General features: G+C 36.1%; 2 protein-coding genes across 3 annotated transcripts; both read right to left on the bottom strand.

Moving 5' to 3' along the window:
• Nucleotides 1-9,402: 9,402 nt before the first annotated feature.
• Nucleotides 9,403-16,332, bottom strand: LOC113069850 (elongation of very long chain fatty acids protein 7-like). 2 transcript variants are annotated; one of them, XM_026242907.1, is made up of 8 exons: nt 16,139-16,332; nt 13,862-13,944; nt 13,405-13,595; nt 12,465-12,545; nt 12,136-12,192; nt 11,554-11,659; nt 10,836-10,972; nt 9,403-10,422 (listed from the first exon to the last, which is right to left on the bottom strand). In XM_026242907.1, exons 2-8 carry the CDS (start codon nt 13,923-13,925, stop codon nt 10,192-10,194), a joined length of 867 nt encoding a protein of 288 aa, XP_026098692.1. In that variant the 5' UTR covers nt 13,926-13,944; nt 16,139-16,332; the 3' UTR covers nt 9,403-10,191. The 2 variants fall into 2 exon arrangements, with proteins under 2 accessions (XP_026098692.1, XP_026098693.1); XM_026242908.1 differs by lacking the exon at nt 16,139-16,332 and adding an exon at nt 14,149-14,674.
• A 1,795-nt stretch (nt 16,333-18,127) lies between these two features.
• LOC113069849 (DNA excision repair protein ERCC-8-like) lies at nt 18,128-24,846 on the bottom strand. The gene is made up of 12 exons (XM_026242906.1): nt 24,523-24,846; nt 23,873-23,968; nt 23,640-23,741; nt 23,396-23,519; nt 22,789-22,870; nt 21,692-21,760; nt 21,257-21,323; nt 20,584-20,687; nt 20,002-20,126; nt 19,479-19,676; nt 19,242-19,337; nt 18,128-18,516 (listed from the first exon to the last, which is right to left on the bottom strand). Exons 1-12 carry the CDS (start codon nt 24,597-24,599, stop codon nt 18,454-18,456), a joined length of 1,203 nt encoding a protein of 400 aa, XP_026098691.1. The 5' UTR covers nt 24,600-24,846; the 3' UTR covers nt 18,128-18,453.
• Nucleotides 24,847-25,104: the final 258 nt, after the last annotated feature.

Genomic DNA, 25,104 nt, shown 5'->3' with positions numbered 1-25,104 from the left:
GATACATTGGCTGTTTACTTGTTTTATATTAGATACTTTTGGGTGAAAAAATGAATAAGAAAATACTTATTTTGAATAAATGAATGATAATGCTATACTAGTAGCACTATAGCTGTTCCCTGGAGGCCTTTTTTACCCCACATTATATTAAAATTAATATATATATATTAAAATGCGATTAAAATGTTTGGGGTCTGTTAGTTTCATGCTCACCAAGGCTGCATTTATTCGATCAACAGTAAAAAAAAAAAAAAAAAAAAAAAAAAATGATATTTTGAAGTATTGCTACAATTTAAAAAAAGTTAAATATACGTTAAAATGTCATTAATTCCTATGAATGCAAAGCTGACTTTTCAGTAGTCATTACTCCAGTCTTCAGTGTCACATGATCCTTCAGAAATCATTTTGATATGCTGATTCAGTGTTCAAAACACCTTTCTTATTATTATTAATGTTGTGCTGCTTATTATTTGTGTATACCACAATAAAGCTTTTTACAGGATGCATTCATGGATGTAAATAGAAATATGGTCACTTTAATCAATTTAATGCATCCTTACTAAATAAAGTATCAATTTATAAATAAACAAACACATAAATACATACATATCTTACTGACCCCAACCTTTTGAACAGTAGTACACACATGGAGCAACTGCACATTTAAGTGCTACACATGGACACAAAGTTGGTAGAGGAGCTCAGCAACACTACAGTTTGTAAGTACTGGTAACTAACCCACTTAGAGTAACTGTGGCGATATAATGCTTTTTTTTTATAACAGCAATCACAAACCCATCTGTAGGCAAGGTTTCAAGTGACTATGTACTTTATCACAAAAGAAAGCATCAACATTTTCCCCTTCATTTATAAAGTGAAAACATTTCATGAAACATCATTTGAGCCTACACCATAACCAAAGCTAGCTCCTCTGTCTGCTGGTGCCCATTGATGATTAATAAACCTCTTAACCGACTCCAGTAATTACTCAATGCTTGTAAAATGTCCAGTGCGATCAATAAAAGTTGCACATATTGAGATTAATTGTCAGTGCATATGTATGGCATGAATGATTTTCGTGCACTCACGTTCTCCAATTGACTTTCTCCACTGCAGGCATTCTCTTGCATTGTGTGTCCCCCAGATAAAAGTTGAGGTTTCAGCCTCAGAATGTAGGGTGTCCTAGAACATATCAAATAAAAGGAGCTTTGTCATCATACAAATCATGATACTTGCAAAATAAGGTGAGAACGGACTCCTCAAGACCACGTCCACATTTTGGCTCAAAATCCCATTTAAACTACTATCAGCTTACAAAAACATCTTGTGTAATTCTGACATCAGAAACTGCATGTCTTTTCATCAGTGAGTCTGTGGTCCTTAGGGGCAAGCTGATAATCTAAGAACCAACAGTTCAAGTGCCAGTTTTGCAAGAAAAAAGAATTAAAAGCATTGAGTGCAGTGTGCCACAAATATGCTTGCACACACTGAGCTATGTCACATTTCTCATTAGGAATGTATGCATTGTATGCATTTGATTTGGCATTTAAAATTATTGTTCTTTTCTTAAATTAGAGCATCGTAAATTATTCCTAAGGCAGAACAAGCTATGTCCTATTTGAAGTTGGCCAGTTCTACAAAGTCACTTGTTTTACAAAGTCACTTTCAACAAGGCAGAAAAAAACTGAATCTTTGACAGATGCTTGCTGCTTTGAATAATAAGTTAGCATTTCATGAATTTCTTCTAGGCATCCTCGGTTTTAAAATAAGCATGTACATCTATCATTTTAAAATAGTAAATTCAGATTCCTAACTGTGAAGTATTCTAGAACCTAAAACATGCTATAATATTTCCAAAGGTGGGTGATTATTCATGCCAATGCATTATTACTTGGGTAGGCAAGTCTTTTGTTGCAGGCGTAATTCTGCTGATTTGTAGAAAAACTTCTATAATTCACAAGGTGAAATCGTTCTTTTCTTTCTCTGGATTCCTCCTCGTTTTATTCTGAAAACATAATCAATTCAGAACAGCACAAAACTGAATATTGCCAAAAGCAATAGGGTGCAGGGAGTCTTGTGATGGACTGGCTGTGCATCCAGGGAGCTTCCATGCTTGTGGCTCAAGATGCTGGATTAGGCTCCAGCTCCCCACAACCCTAATAAGGACACAAATTGGATGGATAGATGACTACTTTTAAAATATTTTAAAATACAGTTTATAACGTTGAAGGCATTTTTTTTTCCAGCTTTTTGGGGAACCTAAAATTATTCTTTGTTGTTAAGTTCAAACTGAAATTGAATTCAACAGACTTAGCCCAAATATACAGAATATGATGAGCTAAATTGGGAAATGAAAACATATTGCACACTAAAACTAAATTTGAAAAGAATGCTATAAACAATATTTTCTTACAGAGTATTTCCTATTCATAATGTAAATAGCTTTGCAACATGAAATGTCTAAGGAATGATTTCCCCCCAAATAGCCTTATAATCTGAAGTCTCTATCACCATCTAGTGGCTATATTGTAGAAGAATAAATTCACATTAACATGCTGAATCTGCAGCAAAAAATGAATGTAAACCCTTTGTATGATTTAAAATAAGTACATTATATACAATGTAACATTAAGTATTATTCAGATCTTGTACTAAATGTGAAAGTTTTCTGACCACTCTTCACTACTACAGCTCCCTTGACATTGTACTATTTACAGTCTCGGTGCTGAAAATGTATACTCACTCTCAGACAATCATTTCCCCAGGCAAATATTTGTGTGTACCAAAGAATAAAATAGGCATATGTCAATTATTGTTTACAGAATATTTTCCATGGGAAGCACAACACAACCTTTTCCACTTACTTTTGATCAAACACAACCCACCATTTATCACACTGCAGCTCACATAAACCCATATTTTAAGTCATATATATCAACTTCTGTATATCAGCATTGCCATTATTGCATCTTTAAATGTTACTCCCTTGCCATCTGTGTTTCTGCTGAGGTTACTGAACTTTTAAATAGTCATAAGAGACTTTGGGAAAAATGGCTGCACTGTTTTCCTTTTGATGTTGTTCCAGGAATGGCTTTTCAACCTTTGAGCACAGGATGTTAGATGAGGCATTTTAAATCACAATCTTAAAATGTAAAATGTGCAAAGGCTTTTTATTCCATATATCCTGTGGGGGGAGAGGAAAAGAGCAACTTTTTTTTTACCTGTAAGATCAAGAAGCTGTCATTTTAATGTGCTCACAACAGAACAATACAGCCTTGATATATGCTAATAGCAATAAAAAAAAAGGTTCAGTGATAGATCCTCTGGTAATGAATGAAATGTAAATACAAGCAGCATCTTGTTAGAGACAGTTAATGTGATGAAGACAACCTTTTAACATTAAAAATTGCAAGATTTTTATCCTTGTCATTATGAGTTATACTGACACCTAGCTGTGTGGATGCTGCATCACAAAAACATGCTTACATACCTATGCCATTTTAAAAATGCAAAATCTTCACTCAGCCATCAATTTATTAAGCAAGTTAAATGTCTTATAAAAAGAGGGATAAAATAAATGTATGGGGGGGACACTGCAGTGCGGTTTGTTAACATAAAGAACAACCTAGACTTACCTAGATTGTCTGGCCTGTCATAGTTCATTTGTTCTTGCCACCGCCTGAGGGTCCCTTACTAGTTTCCTCTCATGTTCCTTAAGCTGATTTAATGAATAAGGATTGGACAGGTAGATTCTTGTGTGGGCATATGCCCCCAAATAACATTTATATGATGGAAAAAGCAAACTGTCAACTTTGGCACACTGTGATGAGATCCGATTGACCTTTACAGCATGAATTTATGCAATTCATTGGGTTAGCATGAAACAGCAGCATGAACATGTGCCTGTCTCGGGTGCCTGAATGATTCATTCTCAGACATGCGTCCATATTTTCCAACCATTTTTAATGGGTTTGAAATAAAATATTCTACCTTAACTGTATTTAATGAGGGTTCAGACTATTCACTGTGGAAACTGATGGCAAAGGCGCAGGAAAAAACGTCTGTTACCAAGAGCAATCAAAACGCAGCCAACTTCACCCATCCCTAACATTTCAGTGAACTACAGAGAGCAATTTGCATGGGACAAGTTTACACAAAGGTTTAAATGTTCAAAGCAACAAAAGGGCATCGGACAGCCAACGATAGGTGGATGTTTAAATTACGTTTCAAGGAAACTCAGTGCACGAAAGCTTTTGAATCATAACATTCACAGTTCGTGAGGGAGACGTGTTAGTGAACAGCAGGGGTCTGTACCCTTACAAGTTTTAAGGCTGGTCATTACTAGTAATAATTACCTAGCATAGCTATAAATGCAACGATATTGTGAATTAAAATGTCATAACGAACCAATTAGGAGCGCAGATGTTTTAGAGGGGAAGGGTGGTGTCATCAATGACATCATTAGCTGGCCTTTTTGACATCATATATCATCACTCACCCTTTGAAACGTTTCTTGTTTCCAAATCAACATTTCCACACATCGTAAAAGCACACACTGGATTGTTACACTTCTCGTTATTAAAAAAATACTGGATCATAAAATTAAATTCTTGTTTTGACATCTTGCTTGATGTTCAAGTACACTCTGTGACTTCTCTCTCTCTCTCTCTCTCTCTCTCTCTCTCTCTCTCTCTCTCTCTCTCTCTCTCTCTCTCTCTCTCTATATATATATATATATATATATATATATATATATATATATATATATATATATAAACTGGCTGTTAGATGTAAATATGGCCATAAACGGGTATGAAATTGGTGGTAAACTAGTGGGACTTTCCCAGATCTGGGAATCTTTTCTTGCAAATGTGTGTTCATTTATCAAGCTCAGGTTGCTTTGTATATGATTTCTATGTTGTAACAGAATGTATAACATATTATGATGTGCATTAAACATACTTTTTTTTTTTACAACTGGGTAATCTAATCTAATTTACTAATTTATAAAACTACTAATTAAACAAAAATAAAAATTTTGAATGTATATTTTATTAGTTGTAGTAGTATATTTGTAATATATATGATTATCTGTAATTTTTACAATATTCTGTTAATCTTTTTTGACTGGCATAACATGGATGTGGAGGAGATTTAGTATTTTCGTTTGTAAAATATAAAATGCTAAAATACTGAGAGAGAAAAAAAAGTTGTTCAATAATAAATTGAAAAAACTGCATCTCTCCATACTCAAAAATACTAGGTTCTTAGTTTGCAAAAATCATGACCTCACATGACATGAAGTCAGAATCACTCTCACACAGTCATGGGCTTTGCTTTTACACATGACTTAATTTGGTAGGGGAAACAGTGACATGTGGAAGGAAAGTACAAGAGTGGATACAGTCTCATCAGTTGCACACGAGCCCCAGTAAAGAAGCACATGTGGACCATAAAGCCTCACTCTTTACTATGATTATGATACAATAACACATTCCGAATTACTATGAGTGCAGGCTGCTTTGGGGTGCTCTATTTATAGATTAAAGGATGCAAGAAACACCAAACGTCTCTTTAAAAAAAAAAACCTTTGCATGCAGTGCAACGATGAGTTAGCTGAACAGGTCAGGTGCCCAAAAGTCACCTTGCACCTACCTCTCTTTTTCCATAAAGCTCAAAAAGAGATATGCTAGCGGACAGTTCTAGACCAGATGGACGGTGACAGTGAGAAAAGCATGAGAAGACAGTTTTGTAGGGTACAGACACATTCTCTCTACACCTTTGGGAGGTACATACACAAGAAAAAGGGAGTGAATAAAGTATGAATGGAAACTTACTCTTCTCCTCGGAGAAAGAGAAAAGGAACGGAGAGATGCAGTCCTCCAGAGTCACTGCGATACAGTCCAGCTGAAACAGAACAGAATGTTTAAGTCCCCTTTGCTTCCTGTGACACTGTGCCTTGTGCTGTGATGCTCTTTGGTTTATGGACCGAAGAATATCCCAGAGTTCTCAGCCTCTCAGCCAATCAGAGCGCTCAGCTCTGTTTCCCCCTCCCCTCCGTAAAGTTCCTCCAGCAGTAGCCGGCAGAGACTGGAGAGATGTTTTAAAAAGCAAGAGCCACTGCAGCATCACAGTGGGATGCATATACGTCTCAAATTGTCAGGCACGAGAGCCACAAGAGTGTTTGTGTCCCCTTGGGAATACTGCAATCGGCTGAGAGTTTCCTTTTAGAAATGAATCATCAAAATTGGACGTCAGACATCAGTTGTGCTACTCATACTGTTTACCTCTGTGGTCCCATTGGAGGCCGCAGTCCTCATTCCACACGCACTCTGACTGTTCTCTGCCTCGCTGTTAGTGATCAGAAGAAAATGGGACTAGTTGTCACACTTCATGCTTCTGAAAAATGTCCATTTTTATATAAGGATACACTTTAAAGTCAAAGCCACAAACATTCCATTGGACATTTTCAGTGTGGGGAAAAGATGTTGTTAACTGTAAAAAAAAAAAAAAAAAAAAAAACTACATTACCCATGATGCTGCAAAAAACTCTCCACCAATCAGGGGATTGAAGGAGATAAATAAACAAATGCTTACATTCCAAAAATGTTGATTGCGTTTCCAAAGACAATCAACCTCTTGGAATAATTATTTAGCTGCCATACGCAATTTCTTTCCTGCATTAAAATATAGTCTTGTCCTTTATTTTCTTCAAATACATTTTTGCTTCTGTTTATGCATTTGCTTCAAATTTTGTAACTTTGTGATTTACCTCATAGTTAACTGATGTGGTCTATTTTTTATAACTGTTTAACGAAGACATTTTAAAGATCTCCATGGGAAAAATATTCCTGGAACGGAGGCCACTGAAATAGTGGTCAGACCATGGACAAATGGAAATATCTGACCAGTAAATGTCACAATCCATCAATCAGAAACAAATATTACAAAGTGCCGTGTAATAAAACACAATAAATATTTGATAAATAAATAAATAATCACACACATATAGCTTCATAGTCTAGTTATCTCATCCCAGAAGTTTATATTCTCAGGGTCTAGCCACCTTCAAGCGGGCAGGGGAAGCAAACAAACCATATTTTGTAATAAATTACTCTTGGATATCTAGCTACAGTGCACTTTAAATAAACGCATTTCTAACATTTTTGTGAGGCACTGTCTGGAGCTCCTATGTGATATGTTTGTTATTGTTTACAGAACATTTGATGAGAAATTGAGTTTTCGGAGTATTACATTTACAGACACTGCAAACATCAACAGGATTTATAAATATTTTGAACAGAGCACAGAGCATCTTTTTGAGCCATGTCTGTCATGATTTCGCATCTGCTCGAAATGTTTAGACGCACAGAGTCCAAACACAAACCTAGTAGACAAGCCCAGATGTATGATGCTGATGTCATTCAAATGTTGAACCTTTTTAAAAAATTAAGAAAGAAAAATAACACGATAAAAATGATCTATGGAAAACATTCTCATTTTAAATCAAGTGCAATTTCATTTGAACGATACTAACAACTCTTTGAGTGTTGGATCACCATCAGTAAACAATTTACCAAATCTGTTATATAACATAATTCTTCAGTCAACCACATTTTGGCGACTATAAAACTTGGTTTGTCTTTGTTTAATTGCACATCCATATCATTCAGTCCACATGATGATGTCCAAACATATTCAAAGATATTACAGTCTAGTCTATACAGTGGCATTAAAGGGGATTTTTTTTTAAATGCAGTTGATTTTTTACAAATAAGTCATTTTTCTTCTTAAATTGATGAAGGTGGCCGTGCAGCATCATGTATCATGTTCATTAGTGCATTTGATTTTCCCTGCAGTAATTAACAGTAAGTGTTATTTAATTTTTTGGTGACATTGAGAGGGGTTTCACTTTGCAAATTAATCTAATTAAAAGATCGCACTTCAAAAAGACAAAGTACAAGGTGTAGAGGGGAAAGGCAGGGGTCTCCCAAACAAATGTGATCTCTTCTGACCTGCTAGTTCACACATTCTGACATTCATGGCCTACTTCTAACTGCTAGACCAAAATTAACCATGAAGCACCAGTAAAAAATGCTTTAAGGAGAATTCTGTTATCATGTAACTAAGTCACTCATACGCGTTTGTTCTTCTACAAAAACCCCTCCAAAAATATCACTTGCCATGCTTACATTTACCATTGCACAAGGAAGCAGGTTTATTTTGAATGCACAAGCATATGAAAATATGATAAAATATAGAAATATATTTTGATTCTAAATCAAGACATTATGTATATAGTTCAAATGAAAATTCTTTCATTTATTTTACTCACCCTCATGTTGTTCCAAACCTGTATGAGTTGCTTTCTTATGTTGAACATAAAAGAAGATATTTTGAAGATTGCTGGTACCATGGAAGTCAATGGGAATCACCAACAGTTTGATTACCAGCAATCTTTAAAATATCTTCTTAAAATCTGTGATTTTGACCCATACAATATATTTTTGGCTATTGCTACAAATAAAGCCCAGTGACTGGAGACTGATTTTGTTGTCCAGGATTACATTTGTTTCTCTTGTTAACAGTGCTTGATCTGTGCATTTTTCTCTTCTGTTTCAGACTTTTTCACTGGAGAAAGCGATATTATGGACAAAGTACTTTAAATTTGACTTATTATTTTAGCTGGAAGCAAAGGTTTGAAGTTAAAAACGTCTTCGTGATGGATTTGTTTTTTACTAACACAGCTTTTCGCTTCACAAGACGTTTAACGATGGACTGGAGTCAGGTTGATTACTTGTGGATTATTGTGATGTTTTTAATCAGCTGTTTGGACTCTCATTCTGACGGCACCCCTTCACTGCATCTTGGATGGCCTGAGGGTAAGTAAAATGTTCAGCATATTTTCATTTTCTGGTGAACTATTCCTTTAAAAGGTCTCCAAAATAAGTTTTATATCAATTGAAATAAGCCAAGAACTTTTTAATTGCACACCAAACCAAATTAATTTAGGTTTATTGTGAGTTTATTTAAAAATTATACAAAATGTTTACCAGACCCTTTTACTCCTTTTCTGTTACTACATTTTACTCCACATGGGGGAGCTGTGTTCTTATGGTAAGAACACCGATAACGAAAAAAAAATTATCTAAGTGGATATTTAAAATCTTGCATCTACATTTAAAGCTTAACCCTAAATGGAGACATACAAAAGACTACTATTGTTTTTTTTCAAAAAGGAAATCAAATGCAATAGATTAACCCATACCCCATCTGAACATTTTTCTTCCCCTGCATGTGTACAGGTTTTGAGAGATTTAGCTCACTTCTGGGGACAGACTCCCCAAAGTATAGCCAGCCCATAAGAAAGTGCAGTTTAAAAATTTAATAAAAACAAGCAACAAATGAATACAGCATTTATTTTTTTTCATAAATATTTAAAAGTTAATTAACATAATACATTTCCTTCTACAAAAATTCCAAGCTCCTGTCCTAGAAAAAAACATCCCAAGACATTCATGATGGCAAACATATATAAAATAAAAAAGGTAACCGAATTACTGTCCTTCTTCACCAATAGTGCAAGATGAGATCAATGCATCGGTTCCTTCAAGGACAGTTGCAGTACTGCTACCATTCACGCGACGTCACATGTGGAGGGTGAAAGACGGACATAGATATGCATTACAGAGATAGCACCTAGTGTACACTGTAAAAAAATGTCCCCACAGTTCAAAAGAGGAGAAAAAGTTGCCAACACTTTTCATCTTATTTACTGATATAGCCAAAAACAGGGACATAAATATATAAATACACACAAAAAAAACGGTGTCTAAAATGGCAATAAAAATGATGTGGCTAACATGAGTGAGGAGCTGGGAGGCTTCTGACTCATTCACATCTCAATAAATGGGAAAGGGAAAAACATCAGTATGCAGAAAACAATGAGGAAAAGGAGTAGAAACAGGAGTAGAAACAGCCCTCAGGGCAATGACCCAGAGTTCAACTCAAATGCCCAGGTTTAGAAGGCAAGATCCAGCCCAGACTGTAACACACAGTCTGTAGAGTAACTTTTTCCCGGGGCATCAAGATAAATGTTATGGTGAACATATAAAAAGTCTTATAAAAATGAAGCCAAAAGGCAGTTTTAGGTAGATTGTCACTACTGATTGGTTAGTCACACTGCACCAGTTAATCTCTCTTGTGGTGTATGTCATTGTTGTTCTGCTGCATGGTTGTGTTTTGCAGGACTTTAGGAAGCCTTTTGCCTTTTGTGTATGCATGGTACCAGAAGTTGAGGAAGAGGAAGATGAAGATGATGCCATACAGAGCAATGATGTAGATGAATATAGGGTACTGGTAAGGACAGTCTTTCATGAAGAAGTACTGGCTAATATGACAGGTTATGATGACAAACTGGATCTGAGAAAAAGAGAGCACAAGTAAAAATATAAGCGTCAAATGCAACTCAAAACACCTTTTTTTGTAGTATGAACAGCCAAAGACAATATGGGACACCATTTTTAAAACAACATCACATCTATATGTAATTTGAAATCCAGTTAAAATCAGATTTTCATTCTGATGCTATAGTAACTGATGCAGATAGACTACATCACGTAGGATTTTAGAACTTACAAGTTGACAGTGAATGTCAGTCCAAAAAATGAATAAATAAAAAAATTAATTGAAACAAATGAATAAAAATACAGAAATATATTTATTTATTTATATAAAACAATAAATAGATGAATAAATAAATGCACACCCAATTCTGATCATATCAAATGTCAAGAAACAGCAACAAAAGGAAATTTAAATGTTGAAATACATACAAGCTGGACTGAAGTCAAATGCTTTTTCCACCATAAAAACTTCTGGTAGGCAGGGCCCAGAGCTGACAGTCCATAATATGTGTACATGATGACATGAACGATGCAGTTTAGAAGGGCGTGAAACGTCCCCAAACCACCTGCAACATCAAACCAAAGAGATGTCTATAGCACTGTTTCTCAATTCCAGTCGTCGCGGCACCTGCTCTACACATTTTGTTTGATTCTCTTCAGACGTTTATACTATCTGACCATAAGTGCTCTGCAAAGTGGACTTCATTCTGCCATGATTCCAGTTCGAAAGGAACATACATTCCATTCAAAGGGTATTAAAGTGTGCGAGACGTGAATTTAAATTGTATTTATTTACAGAGTTAGATTATTTCACACTTCTCTAGTAAGTTTCGTCTGTGTGTGAAAACGCTGCAGGCCATGACATAGTACAAATCCATGAATAAATGTTCAGAAGTGAAGAAAACCTTAACAGATTTCCCCTGCTAGTGAGTAGGGAGCAATGAACACTGTGTAGGGACCATGTTAATCAGAACACAGTTCATGCATGAAGCTCTCTTCTGTCAAGATGAATCAGGTGTATTAAATAAGAGATACATACAAAATATGCAGAGTGGTGGATCACCAGGACTGGAAATGAAAACCACTGCTCTATACAAGTGCATATTTTAAGTGCACTCATACAATCGTAGAAAGCACAAATCTATACCTGGAGAAAACCGGACTCCAAACCACCAAGTGAAAGGCATGATGGAATGATGGTAAACGTGTAGGAAGGTCACCTGATTATGCTTTTTCCGTAGTACAAAGAAAATCTGTCCAGAAGAGGGGAAAAAAGACCCAGTGTTGACATCCATTTTGTGAGATCTGATCACAAGGACAGCGCTAAATACTGTATAGGTGTAAATGGGGTGTTAAACGGCTGTGATCCACTCACTTATGAGTGGATATGTTGTAATATGTTGTAATTTGAGATATGTTGTAATTTGAAGTTGAAATTTTCTGTGGTAACTGACAACATGCCATAAATGCTGTAAACAAAACTTAAGTTACATTGCACCTTAGGAATTAGACACTAAAAATGTTCTCTTGCATCTTTCTGCCTAACCACTTAACAAGAGTTTTGTCTCTGACTCACAATACCGCTATTTTCTTCCATCTGAGAGAACAGTAATATTGCTGTCTGACTCTGTGTGTCAAATACATGACAAGCAACTAGTAGCTTACTGCCAAACAGTAGCAATTTAGATGTAATGAAATCAAGGTAATAAATATGAAACACTTTACTTACTGTGTCCAACATCTCAATGAACTTAGAGAAGTAATAGAGCCAGCAAGTCCATGCCATCTGGGGACAGAGAAATGCAGTCTAAGCACAAATGCCCAACAAACTATTAAATACAAAACATGTTATTTAAACTATAACAAACTTGAATGAATCACTATAATAATCCAATACAATGTATTACTCAGCAGTGAGTGTATTGCATAGTCTGAATTGTTCTGTGTAAAATTTAAGTCGAATGAAATCAACCACATCCAAGCCAAACACCTAAACCTGGAGCCAGATTACAAGCTTTTCAAAAAAAGCAGGCAAGGCGACATTTCTTCTGCTCTCACCCTCATGGCTTTTGGCGATTGAGAGAAGTCTACCAGATCACAGCTGAATGAATACCCTGTTCCCCAGCCTGACATCACAAACTGCAGAGAAGGAATATATACATCTGTCAGAAGCCTCACAGTAATTCAAGAACTACAAACCAATACATTTTAAGAAATTAATCTTTGGTCATAACGTTTATTATCTTAAAATAAAATAAATAGTGCATTAAGAAAAGGAATGGAAAACCCCCAGCTCATTATTTAAAAAAAGCAGAAATCCATGTTTATATAAATTTTTGTTTTACACACATTAAATACATGCACCAACAAAATACAAGTGTAGGAGGGATAATGGGCAAAAAAAAGAAAAAGAAAAAAGGATTTTGAGTCAATTGCTTTTTTCTTGAAACAGTTTGTGTTATTTACTCAAAAATTTTGCTAATAACCTAACAATATGTAAGAGTGGCATGTAAATGCCCTTGATGACTCTTGGTCTAAACGTTTTTTAGGAAACTACACCACATTATGCAAATCTGGGGAGCTTTTTTCCCATACAGTAAAAAGGGACAGAGGAAAAGAGCAACACAAAAAGCTCTAAAGATTTCCACCTGTAATACTTAATTTCAGGTTATGGCTTCAGACGTCTTGAACTATAGCAAACAAGTAACTAACATGGTGCATGGCAGTATGAATCACATTTACTTTCACTGTATGGAAAGGAGCTGCTTTAAACATCATCTTTTGCGACCCACAGAAGAAATACAATCATGCAATGCAAGGATGAGTAAACTGTCGTTTTTGAGTAAACTGATACAGACACTGGTGTAAGCAAACTCACTTCCACGCACTAAAACATAACTCAATGGAATCTAACAAAACATGTACATAAAAAGTGTCTTTGTAAACTCCCAAGCAAAACAATACAGGTTTGCCTGCTAGCAAACAGAAATAGATTTACCTCATAACACATGTAAAGAGAATAAGCCACAACGCTGAAATTATAGATGACGAGGACCCGCTTCAGATCGAATGGTTTCCTGTTCTCCATTAATCTGGGCCCCAATGACATCACGAAGTAGATGTAAAATCCAATAATAAGTGTTTGTGGGAGCGGCGAGGACATGAGCAGCCAGTCTTTAGTCCTGGGGTCTGAAATCACATCATAAGAATTTCTGCACTCCATGCAATTTCTCCATGCACTGTAATATCTAAAGTAACTGCATTAGTTTGTCCATTGATCTATATTTGACACTGTTGTTGTGCATCCTTAATTCCCTGAGATCAAAAAAAATTGATTTAGAGCAGAGAAAAATTATGTGATTGTTACTTCCAAAACCTGACTGATGCACGAGTAGTTAAGGCTTAAATAGTCACAAATTAATATTTAGATTTTCTGATGGAAGAAACCTTCTTACCTCCATCTTGGATCCACTTGTCATACAGCTGTGCAGCTGTGGATGTGAACTCATGGAACACCATCACTGCCAATGGTCAGAGCCTAAGGTCACAAACACAAAGTGTACGTGTGAAATCACCCATAAGAGATGACTGAAGACCATCTACAGAATCTACTAAAAAATATATATGTTTTATATTTAATGCATTTAAAAGACACATTGTGTCACATTCTAAAACAAATATTTAACTTAAATGCCGCATGTTATTCAGACTGAATTTGTAAGTGAACAATCTTGAATTACACCTTCACATTACTGCTCCCTTCCTGACAGTATGACATGATGTGATGTAGAACCTAAATGCTCTAAAATGAAGCAGGAAAGGTCCGTGTATGGTGGCGCCATGAAAAGTTGTTTTGTGGTAAGTAAAGAATCCTCCATCCTCTCCAGCAAACTCAGAGCTGAACAAGAGGACGAGTGTTGGGACACAATGGTCAGCAGTCAGTGTATGTTCAGGACAGGACATCAAACCACGGGGGTGGATAAATGAAGATATGCAGGGCACAGAGAACAATGTACAGTAATATACCAGAAAACTCAGAGATGCATACAATAGAGACACTCAGTTGTTCTCGACATGATACCAGTCCCAGAAAAGTGCATTTCAAATTTAATTATTCTATAATGAACATACATGTCTGTGTATTAGGGGCACAAAAACTAATTGTATTCATTTAGGACAAATGACTGCTGAAATTGCAAAAAATACTTCCAAGATCTGCATCAATTCATAGCATAAATAATAAAATGTCAAGCAAATGAAAAACCTAGTATATCTATTATACTCTTTTACTGAATAAATATATATATATGTTATGCTAGGAGTTCAAAAAGGATACAGTGCATGCAAATAAAAATTACATTAAACATGCATTGAATATCAGGTTACTTTAAGTTGAAGGGCCCTAGGGCTGTCAAATCAAATATATCATGATGAATTGAACACAAAATAAAAGTTTTTTTACATATTATATATGTGTGTGGTACTGTATATGTATATACAAAAACACATTTACATGTGTGTGTAGGCCTATTTATTCACATATATATGATTTATATTTGATTTATATTATATATGAATATAAATTGCATATATTTCTTAAATATATACATGTATGTGTGTGTATTTGTATTGAGACATTAAAATAACTACAGCACACACATTATGAAACAAACTTGTATTTTGGTAGCAATTAATTAATTAATTGACAGCCCTAAAATAAATAAAGAAATAGATTAAATCACTAACTCCGCAACAGTACATGAATTCAGGCATCATTCTAGTGATGCATTAACCTAAGTGTGTGTGTTTTTCCCTCCTTCCAACACAGTACCGTTTATGTAGTTTTCATACTGGTCCAGTTATCTGGAGGGAGTTGCTTGCCTAGATACTGTAATCTTTAATACAAGCTTCAACACGCCTGTTGCCATGAGACGGGCCGGTTGCAGGTGTGAGAGGAGGACACTACCTTTGCTCCACGCAAGTGCATTCAACACAGGGTGCCAATGGCTACATAACTGGAAAACCCAATACTAATCAAAACTAAACAGAATATCGGACATTTTATGATGTTTAAGGTGAGGGAAATGCTCTGTTGACTTAGTGTTTTTCCATAGACACAGGCAGAGTTATCTTAACTTTCAGCAATTGATAAACACAGATAAATTAAATAAAATTGCCTGCTTTACAAACAGCTTGATTAATGACGCCAGAAAATGTCGACCATGGAAATGTATAAATTCAATTCCAGCGCTGGATTTAGCAGAAATAATCTTGCTCTGAAAATCTGTGCATACAGTATGTGTGAATATTAATCTTTTTAAAAGACTCTAAATGCAAATAATAGTTGTGTAACCATTAAGAAAAAAATAAAATAAAACAATTTATACGTGATTGTTACATATACATAGTTTTCGAGGTTTAGTTATGCACGCATTATTTTTATTTATTTTTTAAATTTCAATCTAAAAAAAGCATATATTAGCATTCCAGAGACGCCACCTGTGCTCTAATAAGTGATATCAACCCAAAATGAACAAAGTTTGCAAAAGAAATGACTTTAAAATATTCAGCCATACTGGAATAAATTCCCAGCGTTTTAACAGGGAAGGCAAAATTTCATCATCATTACAAAAAAAAATCAACATCATATCACATGGACTTCACAAAAGAATGCAGGTGCGCGTGCACCTGTCTTACCGTGACAAAACAGAAGAAAAAAAAAGTTCATATACCGGTATGTATTTCCACGCACACTTTGAGGTCCTCCCGCTCTGCGTTCACAAGGATGCTCGTCTCCTGCCACTCGGCAACGGTAAAGTGGTACAAAAAGTAAAAGCTAATGGTTTAAACACACGACCTCTGCAAATTACTCTCAGACACGAGAGTTCCGTCTTCACTTAGATGAGCGTGCGGTGGGCGGAGACGTTCACCTAATTCTGAGACTGAGGGCGCTTATTGGTCAAATGTCGCATCCGGACTCGCAATACCTGCATGCTATTGGCTACATGACATCTATGTAATAAAGACGTCTCCTTTACGAGATCAAATTTAAGATTTAAGATTAACGATGCCACACTATATTACTTGATAAAATGTTTTAATAACATGTTCCAATTTTTCATTAAAAAAAAATTCTAACTCAAATAATGATAATCCCACTAAGTAAAAACAAATACACTCACCTGAAGGATTATTAGAAACACCATACTAATGTGTTTGACGCCTTTCGCCTTCAGAACTGCCTTAATTTTACGTGGCATTGATTCAACAAGGTGCTGAAAGTATTCTTTAGAAATGTTTTCCCAAATTGATGGGATAGCATCTTGCAGTTGATGGAGATTTGTGGGATGCACATCCAGGGCACAAAGCTCCCGTTCCACCACATCCCAAAGATGCTCTATTGGGTTGAGGCCACTGTGGGGGCCACTTCAGTACAGTGAACTCATTGTCATGTTCAAGAAACCAATCTGAAGTGATTCGAGCTTTGTGACATGGTGCATTATCCTGCTGGAAGTAGCCATCAGAGGATGGGTACATGAAAGTGAAAGTGAAAAATGACGTGATGTTCAGTCAAGTATAGTGACCTATACTCAGAATTTGTGCTCTGCTTTTAACCCATCCAAAGTGCACACACACAGAGCAGTGAACACAACCACACTGTGAACACACACACCCGGAGCAGTGGGCAGCCATTTATGCTGGGGGGTTCGATGCCTTGCTCAAGGGCACCTAAGTCGTGTTATTGCCAGCCCGAGATTCGAACCCACAACCCTAGGGTTAGGAATCAAACTCTATAACCACTAGGCCACAACTTCCCAGGAGAACAGGCCGACTGATTCAAGCTGATAGAAGAGGTGGTCATAAAGGGACGGACATGGTCAGAAACAATGCTCAGGAAGGCCGTGGCATTTAAACAATGTCCTATTGCCACTAAGGGGCCTAAAGTGTGCCAAGAAAACATCCCCCACACCATTACACCACCACCACCAGCCTGCACAGTGATAACAAGGCATGATGGATCCATGTTCTCCTTCTGTTTACGCCAAATTCTGACTCTATCATCTGAATGTCTCAACAGAAATCGAGACTCATCAGACCAGGCAACATTTTTTCCAGTCTTCAACTGTCCAATTTTGGTGAGCTCGTGCAAATTGTAGCCTCTTTTTCCTATTTGTAGTGGAGATGAGTGGTACCCGGTGGGGTCTTCTGTTGTTGTAGCCCATCCGCCTCAAGGTTGTGCGTGTTGTGGCTTTACAAATGCTTTGCTGCATACCTCGGTTGTAACGAGTGGTTATTTCAGTCAAAGTTGCTCCTCTATCAGCTTGAATCAGTTGGACCATTCTCCTCTGACCTCTAGCATCAATAAGGCATTTTTGTCCACAGGACTGCCGCATACTGAATGTTTTTCTCTTTTCACACCATTCTTTGTAAACCCTAGAAATGGTTGTGCGTGAAAATCCCATTAACTGAGCAGATTGTGAAATACTCAGACCGGCCCGTCTGCAACCATGTGACGCTCAAAATTGCTTAAATCACCTTTCTTTCCCATTCTGACATTCAGTTTGGAGTTCAGGAGATTGTCTTGACCAGGACCACACCCCCAAATGCATTGAAGCAACTGCCATGCGATTGGTTGATTAGATAATTGCATTAATGAGAAATTGAACAGGTGTTCCTAATAATCCTTTAGGTAAGTGAATGTTCAGCATAATCACAAAGTATTTTTTTTCACTTAACCTTGGTATTTATTGGTTCTAAAGATATGAGAACTTGTAGTTCACATCAATGTGAAATCCTGCAGAAATGTAATGCTCAAGACAATGTAAATCTTAAAATCCACAGGCAGATCAGTAGGTGACAACCAATGGAAATACTCGACATCCATCAGACTTTTTTATGTCCATTCACATCGTGGCCATCCATTGATGCAATATGCAACAGAATGCAGCAAGAGTACATTTACCTCTGAAGGAATGTATAGAGTAGTTTAATTTGGATATTTATTAAAAGAAAGAAAAAAAACACGCTTGATGGGTTCCTTGCTCTGTCAGTCTTCATCACTGCTCCAGGCATCTTCGAAAGCAGGATTGATAGCAGCTTGTGTTCCACCCTGTGAAAATATGTATCCAGAATATTCAGAAACATTAAACATTTAATCATTATTAAGCCTACACAATTCAGTTCAGTGATGTTTAATTATTGTTTAAATGATACAGAGCATATATTTGCATATATAAGTTTGTGAGTCATGGCTAAATAAATTCCAGCTATTATTGCAAAAAAAAAAAAGTTAAAAATATATATATATAAAACTAAGCTACGTAATTTCTAACACCGGTACCTACTATGTGTGCATCAGTAATGCAGTGATGCAATTATTTATTTACAATTATTTAAATGTGTACAAGATTTTCTTTTCCAGAAAAACTTGTAGCGCAGGATGTTAAAACACAAAACAGAGTGACTGATAAACTACAAGCCATCAAGATGTGACTTCAGCTAACATGCACATCCCATGTATACCATGACTGACAGCAATCGCGGCTGAACACATGCCTTAAAGGGCTCAGCTCATCTGATCTTATCTATTGGCTGAGGGACGTGAGCAAGGTTGCAAAATGTGTTTACGTGATGCACAAATTTGGATTCATGTTCTGCCCCACCTAAACCAAACCTGCAGATCTGTAAAGATATAAACAGCTGATCCACAACACACTGAATTCGTTATAAAGATGCACCATTAATTCAATCAACTTCCCATTTTTTAAAATCTAAATAAGAGATAATTAAATATCCAATACATTTTATATTAAAGAATGTCTTTAACTGTTTTACCCGTTTAGAGTTGGTTTCATCATCCTCAATGTCAGGCTGTCTCAGCACTGGCACCCAGGCCAGGATGTTACAATCTTTACCTCCACTGTACAGCTCCTAAATACACAGCCCACAGATTCACAGTCAGTAATGAGTCACATTAAATAATTACAAGACCTCAGAAGCTTTCAATTGTTTAGTTTGTTTAGTTTATCAGTAAAGACTAACTGCTAAGCAAATAATCAGGATCAACATTACCTGATAGTCTGGGTGGAACTCACAGCAGTCTACGTTATTATAATGTCCCCTTAACATAGTGATCAGCTCTCCTGAGTGAAGCCCGTACACTGCTACCGCACTGCCACATGGCACAAACACAAACTCCGGACTGCAGCCCCTCGATACGGTAAACTTGAGGCCTTTGCGACTCTCATTCACAACCTTCCCATAATTCACCTATTGATGAGAAAAAACAATTTATTAGCAACAATTGAACAACTTAGCAAATGAAAATGTGCATAGCCAACATATTTCTTGCCATTAACAAAGAAAAAACACGTGAGTGACTTCAAATGATTTTATCTTGTTTTCATGTCTGGTAACATTCTGTCTTTTGGAATAACCTCTTTTGATCCACAGAAGGCCAGTAACACTCATGAGAGAAGACTTATTCCTTTTGCTGCAAGAACACAGGCTCAAAATATAATTCTTGATATATTCTTATACAAAACAGATATTAGGTATTTAAAAAAGTCTTCAAACAGCCCTAACTGCTACTCACTAATGTGTTTTCCCCTGTGGCACTGTTCCAAAGGCGCATGCGATCATCCGTCCCAGTAGTGAGGAGATGAAGTCCATCAGCTGTAAAGCACAATCCATTCACTCGCCCATTGTGTGCTGTGTTCACTGGAAGAAAAGTAATATATTTACATAATTTATATATATTGTATTGTATTTTACAAATAATAAATATAATACAGAAATATATTTGCATTGTATAATAATCTACAAATAAAATGCACAAATATATATTCACATTTAAATTATAGTGTATAATAATCATTATTTTATATATGTATATTACATATATGTAATTATGCAATACTATATGTATATAATATTAATTTGCATATTGCATATTTTCTGTGACAGAAGAAAATAATATTCAATATTCAATATTCAGCCACATAAAAAAAGCATTTTACAGAATGCAAGCAGTAAATAATATTTTCAGTACATCTACATGAATTAGCTCTGGAATGTTTTTAAGTACGAATTTAACTGATCACAACAGATTGGCGTTCATATAAAAATTACAACACATTTATTCTCATGAGGCTTGATGAAACAAGTGTGCTTTCACCTGCTTCAGATGAGGCCTTGGATTTGTCCCCATTGTGCTGGTCCAAAGTAAAAAGACTCCCAGAGGCTCTTCTCACATCCCAGATACGGACCCTACTGTCAGTGCTATCCGGAAACCCATTGCACAAGAGTTAATAGCAATAATACAAGATGAATAAATCACTTTCAGATGGTCAGGTCAGATTCAGAACTGGCCTTAAAGTTCGATCCCTCTGTTCATGTAATGCTAAAATGCTAACATCTAAATAAGGCTATCATCGACAATCTCATTTGGGAAATAGATGCCAAACAAAACAGATGCCAAAATGCCTGAAAGTCATCCTACAAAAAATCTTGCAGAAGGCTGTCCCACACAGCGGTTTTCTTCATTTTCCAGGCAGGAAAGACAGTTTTAAAAGTCCACAATGGCTTATTATCTCACTCTCATTCACTCACATTATGCGAAGTGAAGATGAGTGCTGAATCTACTGATGCATGTGAACTGCATGTGACTTGAATATAGAAAAAACTAAATTTACAACTTACCATAATAACCAAAAGGCTTTAAATGACTAAAGAATCCTCAATAGATAAAAAAAAACTGCATCATATAGCACAAGATGTGGCTATTTATTGTTATAGTAGCAAAGGAAAGGGGAGCGCATTGACATTTGTGCAGGTGTGGAAGAGCTTACCTGGCTGTGGCCAGGATGTGATCGTATCGTGGAGACCATCTGACTGAGAGGATCTCACCCCTGTGACCTGTCAGGGAAAACTTGTTTCACGATAACTGACACTTTAACCAGCTCTGAATGTTTGTATACTACCATTCAAAAGTACTGGGTCATTAAGTTGTTTTTAAAGGAAAAGTATATATTTATTCAGCAAGGACACTTTAAATAGCTCAAAATTTTATGTTGAACATTTGTGTAACCGTTCTAATATTTCACAAAAGATTTCTATCGCAAATAAATGGTGTTTTTTTTAACCTTCTGGGGAAAGTTGCTGCTAATACAGCCAAGGTTTAATAACCCATGTCTGTTCAAAACATTTGAGCCTTTGGCCTTTAAGAGAGAACAATCACCCTTCACCAGGGCTGTCTCCATTCAGAAACAACAAGCATTACTCACCCTGAAGGATGTGGATGCGCGACCCAGACTTCAGATCACAAAGCTGCACTTTGGGGTCCTTGGTACCAACTGCCAACACAGAGTACAATAGAGCTGAGTGAGCGGAATAACACTATAGCTCAGACACACTCTTACTGTAGGAGTTTTGAGCCCAGTGTTAAGGGAAAAATGCACTGAACACATCAATATATGTTATATGTAATGGCACAATGTTTTGTTATTTTATAAGATTTATTTTTCTGGAATAGAAATTATTTTGGGAAAATGTTGAAAAAGATCTTAAAATGGTTCTGAGAAATTTTAATGTAAACCATGCTTCAAACACTCAGAGAGCACCCGGGATTAATAATTTTTGACATGCATGAAGTTCTGCAAAATTCTGTAAGGTCTTTGATGTCACACTTGACGTCATTTTTCTGGTAGCTGTTTACCCTGTAAAGATAATCCAGTGAAGACAAAAAGACTGATCATATGTACAAAAAGTATGAATGAGGGCAGATCTCAACTTATGATAAATATGATACTATAGAAAAGGTTGTATTTGGTTTTCAGCATTTAAACAGCAGCATGTCACTGCTTACTTATACTATGGAAGATTATTAAGAAAAAAAAGAAAAAAAAATTGGATGTGGGGTAAATAATTACTGAAACTCTGGCAGTGAGAGAAAACAAAAGCAAAAAGAAAGAGAGAAAAGGAGACAATGGGACATTGAGGTGTTCATAACCTGTCCTTCTTGATTAGGAGATAAGTGCCTGGATTCCTCACTTCTCATATCTAAAGCAGGAAGTGTTTCGCTGTCTCCCCATTTAATGATAATGATGATAAAGTTCTCTTAATTCTTCCACTTTAACCTAAATAATTTTCTAGAGCAGATATGAACGTCCATCTAAAGGGCATTTTAGCAATAAACTCTTTTTTTAAGGCCATCTGAAGATGTACGAGCTTTGAATGTGCAACTCTACAGCTCCAAGGCTTCTAGATTATTAACATGTGATTGAAACAAGGACACAAAGGAATCAAATCAAAGAGTAATTAGTGCTCAGAACTGCAAAAGAACAGCCACATGCAGAAAGTTTGGTTTGGTCAGAGAACACACCTGCTACAAGACTGTGTTTCCTGGCTACAGGAGACATGTGGTGACAGTAGACATTGCCATCAAACTGGAACTCCTCAGCTGGCTGAAATAAATCAATACTTCATTTATAAATAATCATGCATATTCAATGAAACTTAATGTGAAGAATAATATTCTAAAAGGAATATACACATATATACACCCATGTCAGATGTGCTTAAGGGAGCAAAAGGCATTGAATGTTGCTTGGGCACCATTCCTGTGTGTCAGTTACAATGCAAATACCAGATGAATGGCCAATAGATAAGGGACATTTGACACCACAAAACAGCCACTGTTTGAGCAGATTGGTGCTTCCACAGTTGCTTACTGCGTTCAGCTGTGGGATGGTTGGCTAAATTGCATTTGTGTAAACACTATGGGGAATTTGTGGACTGGGTAAAAGCAGGTGGTCATGTAAACTTAGAATAGATTCAACAATATTGTGATTGTTTAAAGAACAAGGACAAAGCAAATGAAATGCAGTTAGCATCTAACCAGAAATGAAAATAGCTATATATATATATATTTCCACTAAATATTATAACAGAATTAATGAGTAATCTCAAGGACAAGGACATACACACACCTTAAGAGTTTCTGTGTCCCATACTTTCATGGTTTTGTCGAATGAACTGGATACAAACATACCAGTGTCATGTGGGTACCACTGCACTGTTTCAACGCTGAATTTATGCACATGCCGACTGGACCTTCACAGAAAAACAAAGATGTGAAAGTCACACCTAACATGTAAGCACGCATTAAAATCTGAAAATATCATACTGCCGCCTTCTGGTGATCACTGGATCACTGTGAATGATCATACTGACCTGCCCACTGTGCAGATTGCTTTGCAAGTGTATTGAGGCTTCTTGCTGTTGTTTTCCAAGTCATAGATCACAATTACGCCATCGGATCCACCTGACAACATACTGGAATGCAAAAAGGCCAGACATTTGCTGTAATTATTGTCTCTCTGTTATATAGAGTCATCACTAGAAAATAATTGTGCATCAAATACATAAATATGTAAATGTGAATTCTATGCTTAAAGTACACTTACTATCTTCCATCAATAACCTCAATGTCCAGAGTGTTAATTCCATTGCCATGAATACGATCAACATCTCTGTTGTGGTTCAACTCCAGACTCAGCACCCTAAAGATACAGATTACGAGAGTGCTTTGTGCCACTTTTTTCAGTGACTTTTTAGATATATTTGATGTCAAATTAAAAGTATTTATTTAAAAACGTTTTTAAAAAGTTGTATGCTAGTCCAACATTTTCCTCTATAAATACATAATTATGCAAGCAAATGTAACATACTTAATCTTAACATTATTACACTGTACCAAAATACAAATAGTGAAAAAGTGTTAATATTTGTCATAAATACAAAAAAAAAATGGTGCGCACATCCCACAAACCCAAACAGGGCTCAGGTGCAGGAAAAATGAGTCAAACTGAAAAAAATAATAATAATACGTAATTTCTGCACACTGATATAACTGCTACATTTATCAGTGTACGGACATTACGTGTTTTTTTTTTTTCTTTTCAGTTTGACTCCTTTGTCCTGCACCTGAGCCCTGTTTGGGTTTGTGGGATGTGCGCACCTTTTTTGTATTAATGACTAATATTAACACTTTTTCACTATTTGTATTTGGTTCTTCAAGAAGAAACATCTGGGGGAAAAAACATTACAGCATTACCTTCTTGTAGACTCTGCCCGTCTCAGACGAACTGGGTCGTCAACCCCTGATTGCCTGGCATATAGAAAACTTAACATCGTTGTAGAAACATTGAAGCGTTTATGCTTATTTGTGTATTTTGATGTCAGAGTGAAGTAATTAGAACAGATGTATGTTTACAGTCTTTTGCCAAAGTTTTCGAGTGGCCATTTTTTAGCCTGTAAAACCGCGTTTTTAAACTAAACAAATTCATTTTGCACAACACGCGAAATGTAAACGATATATTTCAGCTTTTAGACATGATTGTTGTGTACGTTGTAAGAAAGGAGGCAGCCATATTGTGACGTGTCTACAACGCGAACTCTGATTGGTCAGAGCGTTAGCAAGAACCAATCACACGAGAGCATTAATGTTAGGTAATTGTGTAACCTACGATTCAAAGCAAATGTGGTCATGTCTTGTATTTTTGTTTCTTTTTTTCTTTTTTTTTGTATCTTTCCTTATCTTCCATTAGTTCTGTTGACTTTGCATGTATTGTTCATACATTTTATGTAATGTATGCTAAAGAAGAAATAATAAAACAAATGTGATGAAAAAAAAAAG

This window comes from Carassius auratus, unplaced genomic scaffold, assembly GCF_003368295.1.
Source record: "Carassius auratus strain Wakin unplaced genomic scaffold, ASM336829v1 scaf_tig00002576, whole genome shotgun sequence".
In the NCBI taxonomy this organism is placed as follows: Eukaryota; Metazoa; Chordata; class Actinopteri; order Cypriniformes; family Cyprinidae; genus Carassius; species Carassius auratus.
This window is presented reverse-complemented; position numbering and strand designations above follow the sequence as displayed.

What these genes read in the sequence shown, in the direction of transcription:
- LOC113069850 (XM_026242907.1), bottom strand. Translation starts at nt 13,925, where the DNA reads ATGGTGTTCCATGAGTTCACATCCACAGCTGCACAGCTGTATGACAAG. An exon ending in AATCGCCAAAAGCCATGAGG is followed by an intron (nt 12,193 to 12,464) that starts GTGAGAGCAGAA and finishes CTCTGTCCCCAG; the next exon opens with ATGGCATGGACTTGCTGGCT. An exon ending in TGGAGTCCGGTTTTCTCCAG is followed by an intron (nt 10,973 to 11,553) that starts GTATAGATTTGT and finishes TTGATGTTGCAG; the next exon opens with GTGGTTTGGGGACGTTTCAC.
- LOC113069849 (XM_026242906.1), bottom strand. Translation starts at nt 24,599, where the DNA reads ATGTTAAGTTTTCTATATGCCAGGCAATCAGGGGTTGACGACCCAGTT. An exon ending in AGTTCCACCCAGACTATCAG is followed by an intron (nt 19,338 to 19,478) that starts GTAATGTTGATC and finishes CTGTGTATTTAG; the next exon opens with GAGCTGTACAGTGGAGGTAA. An exon ending in ATGAAACCAACTCTAAACGG is followed by an intron (nt 18,517 to 19,241) that starts GTAAAACAGTTA and finishes ATATTTTCACAG; the next exon opens with GGTGGAACACAAGCTGCTAT.